The sequence below is a fragment of the Gambusia affinis genome, linkage group LG16 (genome assembly GCF_019740435.1).
Source record: "Gambusia affinis linkage group LG16, SWU_Gaff_1.0, whole genome shotgun sequence".
In the NCBI taxonomy this organism is placed as follows: Eukaryota; Metazoa; Chordata; class Actinopteri; order Cyprinodontiformes; family Poeciliidae; genus Gambusia; species Gambusia affinis.
The window spans coordinates 16,151,266-16,175,441 of record NC_057883.1 but is presented as its reverse complement, the minus strand read 5'-3'; the positions used below and the strand labels follow the sequence as shown (position 1 = coordinate 16,175,441).

General features: G+C 38.0%; 1 protein-coding gene across 8 annotated transcripts; it reads right to left on the bottom strand.

Annotated features, from left to right (window-relative positions):
* Window positions 1-898: 898 nt before the first annotated feature.
* LOC122845860 (coiled-coil domain-containing protein 9B) lies at window positions 899-22,248 on the bottom strand. Of its 8 annotated transcripts, none has more exons than XM_044142364.1 (17): window positions 22,160-22,248; window positions 19,787-19,895; window positions 19,054-19,150; window positions 16,213-16,364; window positions 15,141-15,248; window positions 13,866-13,970; window positions 13,631-13,786; window positions 13,019-13,183; window positions 9,593-9,655; window positions 8,095-8,273; window positions 7,196-7,245; window positions 7,061-7,108; window positions 6,176-6,272; window positions 4,680-4,713; window positions 4,014-4,581; window positions 3,202-3,284; window positions 899-2,857 (listed from the first exon to the last, which is right to left on the bottom strand). In XM_044142364.1, the coding sequence occupies exons 5-17, from the start codon at window positions 15,234-15,236 to the stop codon at window positions 2,831-2,833; spliced, it is 1,671 nt and encodes a 556-aa protein (XP_043998299.1). In that variant the 5' UTR covers window positions 15,237-15,248; window positions 16,213-16,364; window positions 19,054-19,150; window positions 19,787-19,895; window positions 22,160-22,248; the 3' UTR covers window positions 899-2,830. The 8 variants fall into 8 exon arrangements, with proteins under 8 accessions (XP_043998299.1, XP_043998300.1, XP_043998301.1 ...); XM_044142365.1 differs by having other exon boundaries at window positions 16,213-16,322; XM_044142366.1 differs by lacking the exon at window positions 19,787-19,895 and having other exon boundaries at window positions 22,160-22,177.
* Window positions 22,249-24,176: the final 1,928 nt, after the last annotated feature.

Here is a 24,176-nt window from a genome sequence, read left to right as displayed (position 1 = left end):
TTTTTCAAACAGATGCTCCTTTGCAAGAAATGTACCATCTTCTCAGTACAAAAATTAAGGCCTCCTGTCGTGTCCTCATGAATGGATTGAATCCATCTTACTGTTACAACAGATTCCAGACTATTAGTTTTTTTTAATGTAACTTCATCCAAAGCTGATAGTCTCCTAGCCTCACAAATCATGTCCGCTGCATTCTCTACTGAGGGTTATATAACTGTTTACTATTCTGCAGCTCTGATGGAAGCCACAAACATTTCTGAGGACAGTGTTCTTGTAAGGCTTCTTATCATGTGATACCAAAAATAACACAGCTGACAGGCAATAAACACAAACAAAAAAGCACACGCCGGTCACAGGGAGACAGCGTTCTTTTGATTCGCAAGGAACATTCGGATGTCTGCACATAAGGCAAATAAATAAAATAACTGCAGCTGCATGAGATAGTTATGATACAAACCATGAATTTAAAATACACCTTCAGTCTCTGAAGAATCCAAAGAGAAAGGCACAAGAACAAGGTCATTTCTTCATTGAGATCAGCTTTCTGAAAAATGAGAGCTTTCCATAAAAGTAGAGTAGCAAATCCTTCAGTCTATAAGGGAAAATATTATTGTAATACCATATTTGGTGTAAGGTTGGAGAGAAGGTTGTAATAAACCATTCAAAAACAGTTCCATCCACCTTTGCTGAAAAATCTAATTAGCAAAAAAAATGCACTTACGGTACAATACCTCAGTTTTATTACACCAAGACTAAAACATGCATTTAAAGGGACTCTGATATTTTTAAAGTGTGACTCCCTTCAAATGTTATCAGCAGTTAATATCTTACTGGCAGTAGATAATTATCTTAGCATCTTCATTTAGTATAAATGGAGGTTAGTTGGACTTAGAGGCTGAAAAAAAAAGACATGTAACATTTTTACAAAACTCCTGTTATAATCACTGAATGCTGATACAAATTTTAGAGCTTTGATCATTTGCTTTGGATGTCTTATTGTACAAATAAACACCTGCAATTTAAGATTGCACATGCATTTTATGTCTCTCTTCTAATTACAATGAAAATGTGTTTACTGGACTTCTACGGTAATTGAATTATTTTATTCTATTGCAATTCAAGCCAGACAGAGTACATGTGTGAGACCTTGAATGGGAAAGCAGCTCCACTCTCAGAGTCTTATCTACTGTTTGGTTTGCATTTTATTCTTCTCGTTCTTTCTGAGTTTAAACAAGGTGAAGAAAATGATAACATGTTTCCTTTTCCTTACTGGCTATAAAAATGGACATGGCTACATGTCAGCCGAGGTCTTCAACCCTGGAAGCAGTAGGCTCCCGGAGCTTTAGACACTGACCCAGTCCAAAAGATGTCAAAAAGTAAAACAGAATCAAAATGTTCTGTCCAGTGCAATGAAACTGAATGAGCCTGTAATTACTTTTCGCATTATGCACTATACATTTTGTATCATCATTTAGTTTTTAGCAATGTTTTGTCTTGTTTTTCATCCACACCCCGACATCACTTGCTTTCCAGCTACACAAAGAGATGGGAGTGAAGGAGGATTCCAAATCTGTGCATGCTATGTAATTGATTTATACACTCCATTACTTTTATATCAGACAGCTTCTCTCAGTTACTTTACATATTCATCAATTTCCTACTTCAATTTCCAATAAAAATAATTGCTTGGCTTCTTTATGAAAATAAATAAATAAAACACCTAATGCAAACATGATGAAATTTCAAATGTTCATTGACATATAGTTCTGACATTGCCACTTAAACATAAAACAGAAGTGGAAGAAGGTTGTGGGGTTCGCCACTCATTAAAATCAGTCAAATGTTGGGTGTGAAAAAATGCTTTGCCTTAGACACCTAAAATACTCTCCTTTTTCTCAACAGTGAACATGGAGCAACAGATAAATCACTGTTATTTTTGAAAATCCTTCCAAATAGCCTTTATTAAGAGCCGCTACTGGCTACCTCTTGAACTAGCTGTTACCTTCGGTCTCCTAGCCTACCTCATCTAAATTTATGCCAAATGAAGATGCTTAGTGCCATGCTTGGTAGCCTAACATTAACTGCTTACAACCTTTTACTAGGACCTAATTTCAAGAAAATAGCTGTTCCTATAAAGCTGCCATGTTGGGAGAGTCAGAGTTTGGTCATCTTATTTTTTTGTTTATTTTTTTTACAATTGCCATAGGCTAGAAATCTCAAGCTAGCACAAAATAAACCTTTTTTTGATAACCAGCAAGTCCCATTTTCAAGCTTTCTTGGTAAAACATTCTTGTCAGAAAACTGTAAAACCAGGTCACTTTGCAGATGCACAGAGTTATAGGTTTTGTTCTGAAAGGAGCCAACAAATAACATCCGATCAGTTACTGAATGTAGAAATTAAGACTCTGTTTTGTGTCTGAAGTTAAATAATATTTTAGTCAAAATCATTCCTAAGGCTAAATCAGGCACTATTATTTTATTGTGTCTTAATTTACTGTCAAAGACTACCTAAGTTGAACTGACTAGCTAGCCTCCAGATATGTACCTTTAACTCTTCATACAAATGTAAACATTCAAAGATATTGCACTCAAGCAGCTTACTAACATACTGAAAAATGTCTCAGTAAACAGTCCTGTATACTCATAAAGTGCTTAGATGTAAAAATATTTCAAATGCTCAATAACACTTCCTAATCTGGTGTCAGAAATTAGATTCAGTAGGAGGGTCTCGCCGCTGCAAAATGAAAGGTTGGTTTTTAGCTTGGAGGCCACTGAAGCAAAAAGCATCCAAACGCAGCGATTTGGTTTCAGGATCGATGCTCCAAAAATGTCAAACTACCTTCCCGTGCTCTCTCGCCTGCAAAAAGAGAAAACATGCACAAAAATTAATGACTAAATCCTTTTTTTTTTTTTTTAAGTTCACATTTTATGTAACTCAAATGCACCACTTCTCTATGTGAATGAGAAGAGTGGGAGGTTTTTGTGCATGTCCGAGTGGATGATGAGATGAAGAGGTATTATCTGCACTCCACCAGGCCCTCAGGGGTGGTGACTATACTGGGATCAAAGCTGCAGTGCGGATATATTGCACATCTCTCTTCATCCATCTAACTCCTTATCCATTTATACCTCCATCCTCCCATCAGTCCATTTACACATCTATTACATGCCCCCACTCTTCTTCCTGTCCCTGGTACTGACCTTGTCATTGCTGGTGGAGTGTGCTGGGTGTGACTCTCCTGAATCTATTCTCAGGACAGACAGAGTGGAGTCTTTCAGTTCTTCTGTGATAGAAAAAAAAGTGAATATTCACTCTTTATACGGTGCTTTGGGTTTTATGTGATACACCAATTCAAAGTAGCACATAATTGTAGCATACATGTCAGAGAGGTGTTTATTTGTATTAAGATACCGCTGTCTGGATCCAACTGTCATTGCAACCACAGCTGTAAGTCTCCACCAGCTTTGCAAATCTCTTTGCTGTTTTTTATTTTTTTTATTTTTTTTAAATACATGCACTCTTAGTCAGACTGGATAGAGAGTTTGTATGAACAGCAAATTTTAATCCTTGTCCCACACTGGACTTTGACTGGGCCATTCTAAGAGGTGACAATAAGTAATTTGATTTGAAACCATTCAATTGTAGCTCCAACATACAGTTAGTGTTGTCCTTTTGGAAATGTGTTGGTAGGTTTGGTATGGTCTTTCTATTTTCAGGCAGCAGACTGAACAGAGTTCAGTGAGATGCTAAAACATAGGATACTGTTTTACAAGTAGTAAATTGTTTGAGTTTACTAATTTCACATTGAATACTAACATGTGAAATCTGTTTATGACTTCTGACGCTGGTTAGTTGCACAAAATTCTATGTAAACATATCAGAGTAAATATGGCTAAAAACAGACCAGAATTTCTGGGGCTTGATTTGTAAAAAAAAAAAAAAATGTATTTTTTTTTTCTCCAAGGGTTTAAGGTCTAGAAACATTCATGCGTTCTGCCATCAAAGCGGTTACCTGTGTTCGTACTGCTGCTGTTGCACTTGGACACCTCTACAGGCTGGACATGGCTCTCATGTGGAGAGGTGCTGGTTTTTTCACCAGACGTAACTCTGGAAACTTTAGGGCTGCTGGTGTCTTTTTGAACATTTTCAGTTTTAGATGCCTGCTGCTGAGCAACAGGAGGAGAAGGAAGACCCCCCCCTTTATCCTGGGAACTACTACCACGCTTTTCTGCACTTACACAAGCCAGCTGTGGCCTCTGCACCTTACTGTGTTTTGGTGAGGAGGCTTTCAGAGAGCCTTTAGATTCTGGAGCTGCAGAATGTGAAGAGGTTGTAGTTTGCTTAGCGGGAGCCCTCTGGATGAGTTCCTCTGAGAAACGTACTTTCTTCTCTAGTGCTCGAGGGGATGAGGTTGCCGCTTTCCTCTGAGTAACTTTATCCTCTTTCAAGCTATCAGAATCTTCAGGTGCACTTAAGGGATCTGGCTTTGCTTTTGAGTCTTGATCTTTCAGATTCCCTTCGTTAGCATCTGTTAGAGCATCGAGTTCTTCAAGGAATTCCTCCAGTGTTGTTTCAGTAGTCTGGAAGATGAAATAAAAAGAACAAAGAACATTTATTGGCTATTTTCTTTGCAGTCTGTGCAGCTTATGTTTGTTCTCTGTTAAATTACATTTCTTACCTGAGTATTCTCTCCATCGTCATTATCCTGCCATCTGAAAAACATTGAATGTACTTTTTTAGCTGAAATGCAGATGCTGCTTAATTACCTGAAAATATCTAAAATCAAAAATTTCTGAGTTTGCAAACATTTATTTTTTCTTAGGTTTTGGCTCAGGGACCAAAATATCAATCTGATCATTAGATTAGAACTGCCTGTAACTTGATTCAAAACTAACATCACAATTTCAGTATGTTTACAAATGTAATGCCCATCATATTCCAGATTTAAATTCTGCTTGTCAATTGAACATCTGGCACCTTCTCTGAATTTTATGTCCACAAATGATATAGTTTATAGCAAACAGTATGCTACAGGTTACCAACTTAACAAATTTGTTGCTAAATTTTGCTACTTTTCATACCCTTTAACAACTTTTTTTCCTCCCAAAAAGTAAATAACTCTAGGCACTTTTCATGGAGTTATTAAAGATTTTTTTAAGAATTATGAAACCCTTGTCACACTTTTCCATGATCAGCCAATCCTGCCACTCCCCATCACTCTCACAGGCGGCAGAGTCCTCACACAGCTGTAGAGGCTTTTCTTTAAGCCAGCTGACAAGCAGCGCACAGAAACACCTGAGGGAAGGCTGCATTATTTTATCTTCTGAATAGTCATAGCAAACTTTACGTCTCATTAAAATAATTTTCAGCCATAGTATTGACATTAAGGACAATTTCAGCGGTTTTAAAACTGAATCTGCTGTTGTTGGCAGCACACACATTCCTACTCTGCTATTACAAGTGGAGATTTTGTCTGTCTTTCAACATTGGTGAGGGCTTAGCTGCATACATTTTTGTTGATTAATTGAATCGTTTTCCTAAAAGAAGCAAAGCTTGTGATATCTAAGACGTGTTTCTTCAAAGTGCTTTGTAATTTGATTCTCGGCCAAATGCTCCATTATCCATTATTGGTGATGATGAGACTGCAGGGAGCAATCTGTACTTCCATTTCCGACTCGGAAAGAGGGAGCAGCAATCAGAAATGTGTTGCAAACAGTGTCAGTAGCACAGCTGGAACCTCTCCGGATACACCTCAGTGTGTTAATCTGTCCCTGCACTACGTGTAAGGTGTTTTATAATTTAAGATTCAAAGCATGAGGTGTGCATTGCTTCCCTTCATGCCCAGTTCCTCTTGGGTTTGAATTTAAAGTAAAACAAGCTCTTTCCCCAGTGCTCATACACAGCATTTGTTTTAAAAGCTGGAGAAGACAAGCTGACTGCAGCAGATGCAAACAAGGCCTTTCGGGTTATTTAATCAGCTGCCGCAACATCTAACTCAAGTCTCATGACATTCAGCAAAATTTGTACACAAGGCCACAGTTCAGGGAAACAAAATGGCCTTCCCACATCCTATTTACGCATTTCATTAGTCATAGTTATTTCTCTCAGGACAATTAACTGATGGCGCCATTGGAGAATTCCCGAATCAGATTGTATGTTCTGTTTGTCACTGACCTCCTGGCCCTCCCAGTTAGTCGATCTTTGCCTTTGGCTTTGCTGCTCATCACAAGCACGTTTTTAGCTGCCTTGTCTTTGCCTCGCTTGTCGTGACCTAAAATAAAGAAGTACAGAAAATGTGCATTTTTATTCATCGTTTCTTGGCATAGATACAGGACTTTGCAGAGATATTCATACCCCTTAAACCTTTGAATATGTTCTCATAGTACAACCATAAACCTCATTTTATTAGGATCACAAAGTAATAAATTACTGTGAAGTGGGAACAAAACAAGACACAATCCTCTCAATCGTAATAATATACAATAAATCTGAAAAGTTTCGCCGCCCAGAGTTAATACTTTGTCCGGCGACCTTTTGCTGCGACTGCAAGTTTGTCTGTTTTCTGGGGGAGGGTGTATTACCAGCTTTACATTGAATACTGCAGCTTTTATTTTCAGAAATGAATTTTTAAGTCTTGCCAAAAGATCTTAATTAAATGTAAGTCTAGGCTAATTAAATGCATGAATAAGCTTCGATCTAAACCGCGCTATTGTAGCTCTGGCTGTACGTTTAGGGTCACTGAATCTCTGAGCAAGACTTAAATCCTTTGATGTCTCAAACAGGTCTTCTTCCAGGCTTGGCCCATTTTTAGCTTCTTATCTTATCATCAACTCTGGCCAGTTTCCCTATGGTTGCTGAAAAAAACTATCCTCATGGTGCACAGTCTTGCCAGCTGTATATTTTTTAGATTTGATGAAAACCATGTATAATTTTCCTCCTACTTTATGTTGATTTCTTGCTAATATTTTAATAAAATACATTAAACATTTTTGGTTGTTGAAAGCGACCAAGGGGTACGAATACTTCAGAAACATTCTGAAGCAATGAACGGTTAAATACCTTTCGAACCCGCCTTCGAACCTCTTCTGGCATTCCGTCCTCCTGGAACTATTAAAAACATAAATGTATCTTTTTATTAGTGTTGTTATGTGAAAGCTTTTCATCCACTTATTTTTACAGAAATTGTCTTATTACCTCTAGGTGAAGCTGCCCAGTCTCTATCAGGAAGAGATTTGTCTGAAAACCTAGAGGGAAAGGCATAATTTAGACAGGGGGAAAATTGGTCCATCTCAGTTCTTTGATATATCAGTCGCAGAATTATAGGACAAAATTGTAATATTTTAGATAACCAATTAAAGATTTTATACCAAGTGTCACATCCAAACAGTTTGCAACCACTGAAATCACGTAAACAGTCAGATAAAAAGCACATTTCCGCCTGTGTTCTTGCCCGGGGGCCTTGTTTAAGCTTTGCCAAATAAGGCAAACTATTCCGACGCTTATCCTTGGCTAAAAATAGCAGGTCCTCCCTTGTCTCTTTACATTTTGATGCTTCTTTAAACAGCACCAGTAATTTGCTCTCTGCACTACACCTCGACTTGTTTGAAATTCAACAAAACATTTCAACATGAAGGGCTGCATTTCTGCTTCCACTCATTTAGGCTCAGTCTGCGTGATTTCACCAAGTGATGAGACTTTTTTTGAAACATGCACTTCATATAGCTTTAGTAATGGATGATTTTACTGAATAATCTAATAAAATTAAGAATACTGCCATTTTTTTCCCTCCTATCTGGTCTGAAAGAGCTTTTAGTCTTTTACAAAGTAGTGATTTAAAAGCAACAAAAAAAAATTACAACATGCTGTGTATTTCTCATGTATGGGGTATCTAATATCAATTTCAACAACAATGAAAAAAATAAAGTTATAGGGAAATATTTTTCTTTCTTGGAGCAAAATTTAACTAAAAACTTGCTGCTAACATTCATAAAAAAATAGTTGTTGCCTCTATCAGCAAAGGACATTGATAAACCACGATGTTTAACATGCTAAAAGGGTTTAGCAATAAATAAACAGGTCTTACGGGCTCTTACATGTTTTCGGTTTTGTCCATGTCCCATGCACGTCTCCACTGCCCCTTTGCATTTTTGTGGCGCGCCACTCTCTCCCTGTCAATCTGCTCACGTTCCTTCTTCCACCGTAGATACTCTTCCTGCTCTTCCCTTGAAGTTGGGATGTTGAGATCTGTGCTGGGCTGCAGGCTCTCAGGCTCCTACTTGGACATAAAACACGTCAATGTATTTTAACGCACACACACACACACACACACGCACACACACACACACACACAAAAGGCATTTTATTGAAGCAGCAACAAGAAAATGTGAAGTTGAAACAGCAAAGAATCTAAATTTTCAGTATATTTATGCATTTTTCTTTAATTTGAAGGCTCCTATGGTCTTATCCTGAACACAGAGGGACAGTAATCAAGAAATGGGCAGCGTAGACTTAATAAAATCAGGTCTCCTTCCTCCAGGGGCGACTGAATGCTAAATGTAGATCAGATGCAGGCACTTTAATACATCAAAGGAGACACAGGTTGTGCAGTGAAGTTATAAAGCCTTGGAGCAAACCAGGACAATAAATGGCACTCTACAGAGAAATATATGGAAAAGTTAAGGGAAAAATCTGCATTACAAAGAAATCCGCACTAAAATAAACTGTGAAGAAAAGAGACACAACAAGTGCTGGTAAGCATTGTCGACATTTTCTGCCCCGGTTTGGACCAATTGCAGCAGAGTAAACATGTTGTCTAGGCTCATCCTTGTGTTTACCACCGTTTCTGCGCCTCCCTTATCTGTGGCCCTCAGAGAAGCTCTGTGGCCACATGGGAGGTCATTCTCTCATGTTCAGACAGGTCGACTCTGACTGCCACCAGCCATTAATTAAATCTAATACTCTGTTCTGTAGGGCCACCAAAGTACATTTTCAGAAAATGAGACCAGTGCTTGATCCTTGATGCTCTTCCATGAAAGCCTGGTTTGAAGACCACGCAATAAATACTTGCCAAGGCTGACATCTCTACAGCTCCTCCAGAGTCTCAGAGGGTCATTTGTCATTTGAGTCATTCTGACTGTTTGAATATTTAACTATTGGCAGGTTTGCAGTGTGGTTATACTTTTTTATTGAAAATGTAATATTTATGGGACCTTTTCCTTCTATTTCATATTTATGAGCTACTTTGTGTTGTTCTATCACATAAAATCCAAAACGTTAAAGAACTAAAGTGGTATGAAAACATTTACAAGATAATCTAACCAACCATATGGTATTCAGTCTGCCTCCCCAGCCTGTATTATCCAGCTCCTGATTTGCCAGTGGGATGCATGATGATGGGTTAGAAAACACAGGAAAAAAAAAGAGCTTCTCAACGATGTGTTGTAGCTCAGATGAGGGTAGTGTGCAAATGTGCATTTGCATTTCTGTGCACTTGCACTCTCTCGTGGTTTTCCTCAAATCTAAGAGGGTGCTGTTTTTCAAAAGGAGTGACGATAACTATTTTTATACGAGTCTGTCCTGTCATTAGTTTACCTGCCGTTGCTCTGTATCCTTGTCTTGCTCCTCAGCGTTCATCTGCCCCTGTTTAATCTCCTCCTGGCAGTGAGCAGAGACAGGAAGGTAAAATGTAAGTGGAACAACAGCAGGATGACACAGCAATTTGTTGTCAGGCAGTTTAACATTGTTGCAAAGAGCCATGTTTCTGCTGCTACCCCAGAAAGCTAAATAAAACCCAGGTAGGTCAGTGACTCATCCTGATTAAGAGTCCCACACTGCCCTCCAGTGGTTTCAAAATGCAACAACCAAATGAATAAAGATTGAAAATACCTGCTCTACCAAAGAGTCTTCACAGAAAAATGCAGTTTGTAGGGAGATGGTATTAAAGCCTGCCTTATGTCTTGTAAAAAATAATAATAATTGCATATCACTACAGAAAAATAATTTGTATATTTCTTTTATATATGTTTTTTAGCTCTAGTGGACATGGACAGAGAGAAGGGGAAGACATGCAGTAAACAGTCTGGGATGTCAACACTGAGTCAAGTTGTGCCCCAAGAGTTTGTATATTTCTGAATATCTGACAAAGTAATTAGTTTATAGTTACAATTATATACATGCAAGAACTGCAAAGATATACTATTAAACATTTCAACAGATTGGATGACCTGTGTTTTTCTTCTTCTTTTTCCCTGTTACCCCACATTCTCCTGTTTCTCGCCGGCTATTTCCCGGAAACCTGCCAGGGGTCCGTCTCTTTGGCAGTATAATGAGCCTTTTTAGAGTGAGAGGGCAGTTGAATGTTAATTAGATCAAATTGGGCCTTTCTAAATGCTGGGAATAGAGAAACAATCGTGACAGAGAAGCGCAGACCACTTAAAACTTCCGTTGAGAAAAACGGAGACTGGAAGCAGACAGACGGTTGGTAAGAGCCCCCTTTGCCCTCCTCACCCCCTTTTGTTTCTCTCCCACTCTTCACAAGCCTTCAGTCTGTTTCTTTTCTCAAAGAGGTTATGTGGCATATAATCTGAATCACCCATGAGATACTTCCATACATAATCATTACAAAATATTTTAATGGTTGGGTTGAGCTTGCTGTCCCTGCTGAAGAGAAGCATCCTGATATTACGCTGCTGTCACCATCAAGCCTTCTTTTTCTTTATTTTCAGAGCCATGTGAAGCGTTAAATTTCTTCCACTCCTGGAATATGGCATTTGAACCAAAATCAATTTGCTGCATCCTCTAGAAAACAAGTGTCAAACTCCTGTCCTGGAGGGCCACTGCCCTGCAACTTTTAGATGTGCCTCTGCTGCACCACCTGAATAGAATAATTAGGTCATTAGCAAGGTTCTGGAGAACTGATCTACACAAGAAGGAGGTAATCAAGTCATTTTATTCCAGTGTTTTATACCTGTGGCACATCTAAAAACTGCAGGACTGGAGTTTGACCATTCTGCTCTAAAAGGCTTTAGGCAAAAACCAGCAGGACTTTTTGTGGTATTATTTAACAACAGCTTTCTTCTTGTCTTCCTTTCCACCAGCTTTGTAATGTGCACTACTACTTGTTGTCCCATTAACAGATTTTCCCTAAGTTTTAGATCACTGCAGTTTCTCCAAAATTACCATGGATCTCTTGGCCACTTTTCTGAAAGTCCAGAAAAATATGGAAAAAGGATTGTAAACAATGTCCAAGTGAAAGCAGGGCCTGTGGAGCTGCCAGGTAACTGGGATTTTGGCTACTGCTCAAGTGCTGATTCAGCACACATGATAAAAAAGGGAGAGCGACTTAGTGGGCCTGGAATAAAGGCAACAAAACACTGATTTTATTCCATGGCTTTTAGACCGCATTAACTCAGAATGATCGGAGAGGAGCACTCTGCATCAGGTGAACAGAGAATCATGCACAAATTTAGAAACTCCCTTTAGCTTTGCCTTTATATCCACAGACCCCCATTTTATGTGTACAGTCGTGAGGCATCATCTGCATGCATCTGCAGCCTATTGACTTGAGCAGCTTGTTTGAGAGCCTTTAAGTGAGAGTGTGTGTTTCACACTGAGACACAGCAGCTGCTCCAGAGTTTCTGCATACCCGGGGGGACTGAGTTCAGCGAAAGGCTGGCATTTCAAAGCCAAGCCGGGGGTACCTCATGTGCGCAGGGTAATATCTGGGTTAAGCATGGGATCACAAGCACATAAAAAAATTTAAAAAAAACTGAAACTGAATTTGCATACACTTAATAAAAAGACACAGGAACAATCAAACTAAACCTTTCTGGTTCTAGGTCAGTTATGATTTATAAATATTTTCTAAGCGCAAGAATAACGAGAGACAGAATCTCATTCTCAAACTCAGAAGTTTAAATACTCTAAGGTTACTATTCATTAGGTTAATATAGACAATCTTAATTAATCGGAGCCACATCTGTGTGTGTAGTTAAGCACACCTTGAGCATGCCACCTGCTAGTGTGACGCCATGGAAAGTCCTTCAAGATATCAGGAAATCTGTTTCTTCCTTGGCTACATGTTCAGTTATATGGTACCGTAATCACCATGGGATTGTCCAGTCATTATGCTAATCAGGGTGGAGATGGTTTTAGAGATGACTGTGTTTTAGTGTGAATTATGCAAATCATTACTAGAACAGCAAAAGACCTTGCAAAGCTGTTGTCTGAAGCTCCTGAGAGTGAGACAGTATTAACAGATCTTGTACTGACATGGGCTGGAACAACCACTCAGTATGGAAGAAGCCATTACAGAAAAAAAACCTAAAAGTCCTGATTGCAATTTTGAAATGCATTCTGGAACAATGACCTCCTTTGCTCTGATTAAACTAAAGTTGAAGTGTTTATGATAACTCTAGTTACTGTGCCATTTAGCAAAGAGAAATTATTTAAGTTATCCTAACTGACTTAAAATATAAAAAGTTTAATCTGATTTACTGTCAGGCAGCAGGAAACGAATGTTTTGTAATTTGTGCAAACATTTGTTTTCAAAAGTCCAAAATAAAAAAGGAATTTTGTGGATTCTGTAAAATTTGCATATAAAACAATATAACGGAATTTCAAAAATGTGAAAGTTACAAAGAAATATTAAACAACAATCAACAAGAGAGCATATCTGGAAGGGAGAAAAAGGTTCTCAGAATTCCAAACTAAAATTAGCATAAACGACAAGTGTTCAGTGTTTTAAAATATATTTAGACCAGAGTTTATATTAGGCAGCTGGGTTTTTACAGAGCAACAGCTCCATCAGCAGGCCCCCTCTTTCCTAATCCCACAGCAGTAAGTCACAGCCTCAGCCCACCTCCTGTCTGCTCCTCATTGTGTTCAGTCACTAGAGGGGACGGGCGGGCAGACATGTCTGACATCTATGTAAAACACATGGGTGCAGCAGAAGAAAGTAAACAAAGAGGAGAAGTGCGAAAGAAGGCAGACGATGAGTTCAGTGTGTCTGAATCAGACCTTTGCTGCTACTGCTGCTGATGATGATTCCCCCTTAGTCGTCTTACATGGCTGCTTTCCTCTCCCAGCTGACTCCACTTGCCTCGTCTGTCCTTCATCCACGGGGCTCTTTACATCTGTGGGGCCCAGTTGCTTCTCTGGCCTCTCACTGACCACCCTTTTACCCTGAGGAGACACTTACTAATGTCAGAGTATCACATCTAATGTGCTTTGCAGCACACTGTTTACATCAATTATCTTTTTCAGAATTGATATTCCTTTAATATTGTTTTGCTATCAGGTGATCAATGCCTCTCTCATATCATCAAACTGCATAGCTGACAATTTAAATGCATAATCACCAGGTTACAAGGTGAAAAGTAACTAAACTAGATCTATGAACATAATGAAGGCGAAATTATTCAAAACAAATATTAGTCAATTTTTTATTGTAGAGGATAGAATCCTTTTAAGAAAGTTCTGGACTGAAGAAAGTATTGAGGTTACCTTTAATATTATTATTAGTATTAATTACAAAATAAAATATAGTGCTTCCCGTCAGTAGTCATTTAGTCTAAGCTATTTCTAAATATTCCTCCAAGCTTCCATATACATGTACCAAAGTGACTTTACCTTTTTTCCAGCCATTGTGACCGTCAGCTGCTTCCTGGAGCCTCGCCCAGTCCGCTGAGTGGACCCTTCTCCCACCCTGTCAGCCCCTCCCTCCTGCAGTCCTGTCCCAGTTGGAGACCCACTCCCAAAAGGCTTTGTTACCACCATGCGACTCTCCTGCCCCCAGATAAAAATTAACAGCTCATGGAGCAGCATGTCAGCATACTCTGAAGTAAAAACTATGCAGCATACACACATCTGTGGACTTGCTGATTGTGATGGTGAGGTCATCAGCTTTTCCTTTTCGGCTCTGCAGTGCCATTCCTTCCTCTTCTGCCTTTCTCCTGTCCTCTTCCACCTCCTTAAATAGAAAAAGATACAGTCATATTTAAGAGACATAAAATCTTTAAACATTGAGAGCATAAAGCCTAATAACACATCCTCATCATCTCATTTTTGAGAAATACTCATTTCAGGTATTGATGTTTAAAATGTTTATCTAATCTTAATCTGCTTTTAACTTATTGCTGAATAAGAAAGTGTTTTAATTCCACTAAAAACAGCAAATATAATCCTTGTTCTACTCATCAAGCAAAAAAGCTACCAACAAAAATGTCTCTCCTAAAAGGAAAAGGTTGGGACACCTTACTCTTAAGAAGCTAGTTGTTATTTCGTTTTGCTGAAATGACTTCAGTGGGACTGTTGTAGTCATCCAACAACCTCCTACATGAGAGGTATGAAGTTTTTCATACCTCTCATTTTCAGCTGTGAGACGTTTCAGGAGTTTCTTGAATGTAAAACCTGTTTCAAGTCACCCCACAGCATTGCGATGAGATCATAATCTGGGCTTTGACTCAAGAACTCTCCGATAGTCTAAAAATGATTTATGTCAAGGATAACCCCTTGACATGTACCATCTCATTTTTCGAGGAGGTTCTTAGAAATCCGCAATGATACAATTCATATTGCTCAGACTATATGTTCTAAATTTTTTAAGTAGGCAATTTTTTGCAACATAATATCTGCATCCTACCATTTGCAACAAATTCACACATGTGTTGCAAAGAATGTGTTGACACACATCTGTGCTACTAAGAATAACAATGCCGGTCAGAACAGGAGCAGATATTACAGAATTAATTAAACTATTAAACCTTCCTGGTACTTCATTTTTTATTTGATAATGTTTGTAGTTAGCTGTCTTGTTTCATAGTAAGAAATTGAAGCTCAACTTGATTTGCAATAGGTGCTTTGAAATACCTCCATTGGGAGTTTTCAAGCTACAGCGGTTCTTTTAATTTAAATTTTTTTTTTTATCTAGAAGCATTACTTGATAAAACTTCACTTTATGAGCACAAGTTAAGATATTTTTTAATTTCAATCATGTAAATAAATAAAACAATCTTGTAAAATCTATTGAAATGAAAAGTTGTATAAAAATAATAGTATGCATTATTTTATTTAAAGAAAGACTAGAAATTCAGCTGAATGTTCTGATTCTGACATAAAGCAACGAGAAGCTCTTCCTCACCTTGTACCTCTTCATGAGCGCTTCGTTCTTCCTGCGGAGAGCCTCAATCTTCTTGTCCAGCTCCAGATCTCTTTCCTGATCCCTTTTGGGCATCATGTTGCTGGTTGTCTGGTTAGACACATTGAGACATTAATCAATTGAAGGTTTCAGATTTTAACTTTAGCTTTGATAGTCATATAAGAAAGACTATCCTTTTATTATATGCTGTATGCCTAAGTAGCTCCTCATCTTTACACATGAAAAACAAAATCTAATTTCCAAACAGAAATAGCTGGCATTGTTAAAAAAGAAGAAAAGAATGATTTAATGGGGGGGTTTTTTAAATAAAATTTTGAGTTTATTTTCTAGAAAAGAAATCATAAATCACATGTAAAATGTGATTTATAACTGAAAGGCTCAGACTACAAGCAGTCAAACCTTAATATGTGTTGTTCATTAAGAGAGCATAAACCAAAATGCTTATCATTGAGAGACATCTGTGTCTGAGCAACAGCACACAGCACAAACACAACCTCACAGCCACCACAGATGGAGCATTCATTAGGAAGCTCAGTTACACATATGCAGAGCATCCTAAACATCCTGGTGAAGTCAGCAGGGCAGGCCTTGCCACAGCACATGAGGTCCAGGGCTAAAAACTCAAATGTGAACTCATGGAGCAGCAGCTTTACCTCTGCAGCAATGCTGACAATATCAACTGGACAGTTGTTAAGTCGAGGCAGCCCAATTGTTGCACAGCATCAAATATCTGTGACTCAGTGATCTCACGTCCTTTGGACTCCTGTAATTTAATATTCCCTCTACAATCTGGTTTGCCCAGATTGAGGAAAATGGAGCCCAGTTGCAGGTTCCACGTTTGATGCTGCAGGTATGAAGGATTTATCAAGTTTTGGAGAACTGATATGTGTGCCACAGCAGAGAAAGAAAAAATTGTAGCCATTTGGATAAACTTTGCCAATTTTTAATTGTGTGTTTGTTTATTCTTAGTTGCAAGACAAATCATTTTATACAAATAGCTTTTTGTCAGAAGAACTTATGCAGTTACAGTTCCTGAAACACAGAACAGTCTTACCTGTAACAAAACATCACTAATGTTGAAGTCTTGTGTTCTCCACTATCAGTTTTAGTTGCCCTGAGGGGTTGTGAGGAGGTGATACGCTGCAGTGAGTCAGTCATCCTCCACTGTTGCACCAATGACAACACAAAAGTCAAGGTTGTTTCCATCTGATATAACGAGAACGAAGAGATGACTCACAAGGAACAAGTGCACAAAGACCACCACCATTTGCATCTGCTTAACCTGCAAAGTAAAGCCTTTTCCCTGAGATGTTTTTTTTAAAGATCAGGGCTCCTACTAAACTATTAACGACAGATCTATGATGGAGTCTGAGCATGGGTAAAGTTCGGATTCATTCTGCAGAAAGAGACGACAGGCCCGGAAAGTGGTTACCTCACTGTCTGCAGTTGTCAGGGTATCCAAACACAACAGACCATGAGGACATACCACCAAGAATAGGTGCAACAGAGAGGCGACTGTGAAATCTCAGCGAGTCCAATGACGGAACACAGGCTCCAGCGAAACCAATGCAAGGAGGAGACTCTGTTTGGGGATGTTAAGCCACTGGGTTGGGCTGAGTGTGAAAACAGTGCACCAGTACAGCTAACGTTCACACACAAAGAATACACAGAGATAGTGTTGTCGGTCGGACGGCACTCATGCTCAGGCAAGAGGGCAGCAGAGGAGGAGAAGGGGCCCGCAGGGAAAAAGCTGCCAAGGCTTTCCTCTTACCCAGCGTTCCTCCCACAGGAGCGGCGGAGAAAGAATGAGCCAGAGAGAGGACTGAAAAGATGCATGTAGCCGGAGCTAAATCTGCGACAGAGCAGAGAAGACGGGGGGAATCCAATACCAGAGAGAGGAGAGAAGGGAAGCAGAAAGAAGATACTCACAGGTCTTTCCATGTCAGCGGTGGGAGCTGGGCTGGGTCCGGGAGCGGGGCAGCCGAGGCAGCAGAGAGGGCTGCCTCCCGTTCACGATCATGCCTCGTTTACAATGAGTCAAGTTGGGCAGGCAGCCAAGATGTCTAACAAATGCACAGAGCTCCCCCGTTAATGGATTTTACAGCACCCACCCGCTTGTCCTCTCTCTCCCTCTCCGACTCTCCAAATCTCCCACCCTCCCACTTTTGTGCTCTGTCGCTCCCACTCTCCCCTCTTTAAAAACACTTGCTCTTTCCCCTCCTCACTTTTCTCAAAGCATGTTGCTTACATCCTGCGACTCTGCCCACACAGATGCACTTCAGACATGAGATTTCTTTTAGCACACAGTCTGACATGCCAGTTCTGCAACATATATTTAGGAAAATGTGCTGTCGGTTCACTGATAGCAAAATAACTTTTGAATCTAACAGAAAATGAAAAATTATGTTATAGTTACAATTCTTAAAGACAGTAACAATTCAATAAAATTACCTGATGAGTCTTTTCACCAGGTAATTTGTAGCAATGTTATGAACACACATTCATAGCAATGTTATGAACATCATAACATTGCTAGTGTTTGGTGTCAAACACCTAAACGCAAAATCTTTTAGCTTTATAATTTCAGCATTTATTTGTCCCATCGTTGTGATTTTTTGTTTATTATTTTGAGTTTATTGAATGAAAAGAAATAGCTACAATGGTTTGGTATTTTTCTACTAATAAACAGTCTTGTTCTGATTTGATGTTCAATTTTGGTCTCACTGGCAATCATTCCTCACGTTATTCACAACCAGACGTGCTATTATCCAAACTGAGACGTTGTAAATGAGATGCATGTGCTGCCCATTCTCTACTCCCATGCGGTTTCAGCAGCTGCGTCTCCTTTAAGTGCCTGACTGCATGTTTCAGACAGTGAAAAGGCTTCCCAAAGACATGGGATCCAGAGGAAAATAATTCCTTACTAGTTTTTGTGCTTGGAGTTGTAGTTAAGCCTTCCATTCAGTAAAAAAATAAAAAATAAAATAAAAATAAAAATCTCTAAATCAGCATGAAATTGACATATTAAGCATGAATAAATTATGTGGGGGGAAAAAAAGCATTGCTAACATTTTAGCATACCAATACCATTTTAGAAGTAATTCAAAGGTTTATGTAGAATATTTATTAAAACAAAAGCTGTAATCTTTAGGCCTAAAGATCACTAAAGAAACTCAGTAGGTGTAATTCACTGCTTTTAATCAAGATTTTGACTATCAAGGCATTTCTCAGACAAAATGAGTGCATGTACATATATATGAGAGTATAAGTACCGGTGCTTCTAAGAGACTATATGTGCATGTTCTAACTGGAGAAATTTAGTCTTCTATCCAAAAATCCTTTGTTTTTAAAGTAGAATTGTGTGCCTAAAAGACCTCAAACAAACTTATTAACGCTCCGCTGCAGGCTTGCCATGCCGAATTTGTCTCCATACTGGTAGGATGCAGACATTATGAATTATTTCTCATGGATATTAGATAATTTTTCTTTTCTTAAGGTTCTTTTTGTGCCATGATTATTTTTTTATTTTTATCTAATGGAAAACATTTTCCATTTCAGCTGTCACAGTTTGCTTTTATGCAATTTCCTTTTTATATCTTGTTTCATTTATCTGAATTTTTTTGTTGTCATTCCATTTCATTGGGGTCCAATAATTTGTCAGACTATTCACTTTTCTAGTATTTCTTTGTCAGTCTAGATCTTCCTTTTTACTTTAATCATTTTGTATCTCTTCACAGCCTTTTGTAATTTCTTTCAATGGTTGTTCAAGTAAATTGTCTTTTACAGTGTCGACAAAGTACAACAATAAACGCATAATATACACACCTGCTTCTATAGGGGAGCCAGTAACTTGGTCAAAAGCAGCAAGTAAATAAGACATAAAATATCTGCTCACCTCAATATTTTCACCGCCAAAAAGCTTACGTCATTGATCAATTACAATGCTGTATAATGCCCACAAGATGGCGTCAGATCATGTTCCATCAACTAACCTGAAAAATATACACAAAAACATATTGGAAATTATTTGGAAAAATATTTGCTGTATTCTGAACTGAACTATGAAAAAGCTTCTTAACAAAAAAAAAAAAAACCTTTGCTCACTGAAGACCAAAGAAGCTGTTTTTAAGGAGAGAACAAAAGTTTATTTTTGTTTTCTTTTTTTATAGCAATGAACACGCCACATAAGACCTGTTTTTAAAATGAAATCTAAATATTTCAATGAATTTTTTTTTAGGATTTAATATGATGAAAGCAGTGCAAACAGTCTCTTAGCAAAGACAAAGAAGCTAGCCAAATTTGAAGGGGAAATATGCAGAGCTTAATATGAGACAATCCCTAATCATGTTCGAGGTGACAAAAAGTTTGTGGTTGTGGTGGAGATCCACCCTCCTGCAGACAGATTAGGTTTACCAGAGCTTCAGTGACATAGTTTATATTAAAACATATTTTCCCTCTGAAACTCCATACCTAAATCCTATTGAAAATCTTTCAACTTTACTCAGAAATTGATGTTCAAAGACACTTTCCATCCAGTCTAACTGGATTCGAGCTATTTTGTGACGAAAAAAAAAGGCGGGTATATTTCAATCTTTAGGTGTGGGGAATAAAACAGCAGCTGTACTTACAGAAAAATGTGGATCAACAAGGTATCTTCAGAGAGAAACTTTGCGATGGCACATTACACTTGTCAGGTTTTTTGCCTAGCATTTCCCAATTGTGATCTGTCATACGATTCTAAAACAAATTAAACAAAGCATGACAAAATGTTCAAGAGGTTCAGGGGATTGTGAATACTTTTACAGGATACTAAGCAAACGAATATGGTAAGACAACATGCTAACAGAATAAAGAGAATAGACAGTATGGCATTTCCCTGGCAATTTAGGTTTATAGAAAAAATCCTTACAGATGATTCAGAGTCACCTGATCCTGATGGGAACACAAGCATCTTAAACACTGCTGGAAGGGGAGTTACCTGTAACTCTGAAACTCAAATGAAAGCTGATCTTAAACAAAGTAAAACGGAAATAAACAGTTTTACTTTCCTAATATAATAAAGGAAAAACAACTTTATAATTTTGAAAGACAGTAATTGTATGGATTTATTTTTCAGTTTTATTTATTGAACAAATGCTCCAATTGTTCTTTTAAAGAAAGAAGTAATTTCTTCACAATTCTTGTAAAACAAACACCTAGCAGTTGCTGAGGCTGAGAAAATGACTGAATTAAAAAAGGTAATAAAAAAAAAATATGCATGTTTTCATATGTTTAAGTCATGCTTTTGGTCTAAGTTTTATGTGGCCTCATTCTAAAATACACACCCCGATTTTATAAGCATAGCAATGGATTAAACATATTTGAAGTTGCATAGAGCCTAGTTGAACTTCACAAATACTCACGACATGGACCAATAAATTCCCGATATTTTTTTACTCGTGCCACCTTTACTGGGGATTAAAATTAATGGTGGCATTAAAACTTTCAACAAAATGCAAAGGAAGAAAATGTAAATCATCCAGACCTTTGTACATTTAAAAACACACTTGTAGCTAAGTGAATTAGTACCACTAACTCTAAGTAGGATAAAAAATAAGAACAATTTAAGACTACACGGAACAATGTAGGCCTTCTGTATTTGTGTTAAACTTTCAGACAATATGATTGGAACGAGTTAACTTGTGTAAAATCAGGGGTAGAAAATCTGCACACAAGTAAAAGTAGCATTACTTGAATAAATTTTTTTCAAGTAGAATTTAAACATAGTCATATAAAAAATATTGCAATATAGTCACCCAACTGTAGCACCTCTACTGGTTCTCCTAAACCAGTGTTTCTCAACATTTTCCGGCCAAGGACTACTTAACCTATTTAACAAACAGTCACGGACCACCTAACCTGAAATTGCCCTGCAATAGCACAACTGAATATATAATGCAAGCTGGAGTAAAAATATTAGCATCTTTGTTCGTTCTAATGAGAAGAGTGGTGATGTTTGGTAAATGTGACTAGGCATGACAAGTCACATTTGTCATGCCTAGGTCTACTTGGGCATTTTGAGAAATAAAAAAGTAGTTCTTTACTACCAAGTGTTGTACATTAATAAAATGTAGAGCTACTTGTGTTTCAGAAGCACAATTAAGGAAAATATAACCGTGAGCTGCTTTTGCAGAAACAAAAAATCATTTTCTGCACCATTAAATAATCCACCCATTTCTATCAATCGTATTTAATAATTGTATTTCATTGACTTAATTTAATAATTTAATTAAATAAAAAATAACAACAGCTGATGACCCGAAAGCAGAGCATCATTCATTACTAAGCAAAATCATAAAAAAATAAAGAACAGCTCTGACTGAATCGACTCCTACCGCTCACCGCATAGACCTGTTCAAAGGAATCCAGCCGCTGAGCTACACATCAACACTCAGCAGCTATGACTTAGTTTCCTCTGATCATATAATATTCCTGGAGTTGTTTTTTCCATCGGTATCTGAAGCTTTTTATTTTGTTTTGTTTTATTTTACTGAGTAACCCAACTTTAAGCCAGTTTTACGTCATTTTTTTTAACACAATCCTTGAACTCTTAACTGGACTGTACTCGAAATAACTGGTCTCCACTTCATGTACATAGCTAAATAACTTCTATTTTACTGTCATTCCTGCACTTTATATTTAATATTTATATTTATATTTTATTGTGTATTCTATTTATTCTGAGTAACCTCATTGAAACCTCAAAACATTGTCCTGAGCCGTATGCAACGAAATTTCGTTATGTAGCTATACACCCCTGTGCATACAAAATGACAATAAAGTCTGTCTAAGTCTAAGTCTAAAAAGTCTGGTAAGTTAGCTGTATCGTTGTACTTCGAGCTCACGTCAAGGCAAATAAACGGTAGTTTATGTGCAGTATCTCGCGGACCGCTGGGGGGCGCCCGGGGACCACCAGTGGTACGGGGACCACAGTTTGAGAAAGATTGTCCTAACATATTTACCTCCTTTTGATTCTGTAGATAACAGCTTCTTTGTTAACAGGTTGTAGTTCTTGTCGGTTTATTAGGTGCGACTCTTGAATGGTTGAATTCTTACCATTCTGGCAGGAACGGTAAGAATTCAACCGTTCTCTTACCGTTCCTTACTGTTCCGGTTACCGCTCTCTTGACATTATCTAGTTATTTCCTAACAAGATAATGCATGTCGGGACTCCTTCTGGAGTCTGCATGTCGGGACCACAAGGTCCTGTCTTGGAGCCTATCCCTTTTCTTCTCTATGCTCTCCTAGCTCAAACAATCAAGCAGACTGGTTGAAGAAAATTTCAATAAATGGAAATCATCTTCTGAAAGCAGCATTTTGCTTTTACTTAGGTTATCTGTTAACTTATTAATGTGACAGGAAATCAAAAGGCAGAAGAACTGTTTCAGGAGGTAAACACATTTTATGAAGTAGTGAGAATCAAATTTTAAGTGGTAACTCTGAATTGCTTTTTTTCATTAGAAGTTATCTGGTTATTTAGTCATTTTAGTTATTAATGATCAGTGCAAAGTAGCAGACACCTTCTCCAAGAGGTTAAGATAGGTTTGGGAAGGTGGGAGATGAAAAATGATGAGAAGCATGATAAACAATACAGTTCCCCCGATCTAAACTCTTCATTGGCAGGTTTTTGTTTTATCTGTTAAACAATTTATAGTTCCAGGAAGGCGGACAATGTTGGCTGGATACAAACAAGTCTAGTCAGAACAGCATTTTCCAAAAAGCTTTGTTATTTTTCATCCTGCCCACATTGCTCAAAGAAGGAGCAGTTGAACAGTGAGAGACATGTTCGTCTTTAACTACTTTGACATCATAAAGTTAAAACAGCTCTGCAACCTACTAATACAAGGTTCAGAATGTTTTAAACTGCCTTGCTGCTCGAGAAGAAGACATTTTTGTCAAGTCACAAAGGGTGTGTCTAACAGGGAGAAAACAACTGTCCACCCATCAGTCAACAAAACGGTTTGTCTCCAGGCACATTACTTAGTCTGCCTGACTGACTTCGTTTTAAATGAATACCTGAAGAAAGGGGAGAGTGGATCGTGTGTTATGATCTATAATTATTGTAAACACTCAAGAAGACAACTATGAGGCGTGGCAATAAGTTCAACTAGTTTCAGCCATGCTGTGTGACATCAAATCCAAATAAAATGTTTCTGTTTTATATTAGACAGAATCACCAAAATTATTTTATTTAATTAAATGCCAGGATAAAAAGATGGAGGCAATTTTTCAAATTCCAAAGCTGACATTTGGAATAATCCCCTTCTACTCATTGACTTTGTTGTTCCCAAAGCACTTTGTAACCAATTTGGCTCTATGATTGAGTTCATTGTGCATTTGCAAGACCCTTTTGGACTCAAGCCCCATGTTCCTGGTTGATGCTTTGAAAGGCTGCTTTCATATATTTTTCTTTCCTCATGTCATATTTTGTAAAGTGCACTAGTCCCTTCTGCAGAAAAATATCTGCAAAATATGGCACTGCCATCCCTGTGTTCTCAAATCAAAAGTGTGTCCAGAAATTTAGATTTTTTTCACTGACTGCACACAGTCAACAAATGGCAGCAATTGCTGCATTTTCAAAATGACTTTTTTCCTTCCTGTGGCTCAGCCAGGGGGCACCACTATGTTACCATTGCTTCTTTGCATGTCCTCTACTAAAGGCACAGTGTAATAAAAAGTTGGCCTTAGATTTTGGGCAGGCCAACAGAGGCTTTTGTTTAGAGCAAAAAGGTTTATCACCCAGAGCAACATTGTGACTGGGAGAGGAACAAGTGCTCGAAAGCAAAACAAAGGTTACGTCAGTTACATTCTGAACATGTTTTCCATTGCTCTTTGTATGTTTTGTTAATGTGAAGTGGATCCCTGCCTCTGTTGAACACAGTGTGTATTGTACAAAAAAATATGAATGGAGATTACCAACTAACTTAGTATTTAATTACTTCTATTTGGGAATATATAAAGAGCTATTTACTCTACATT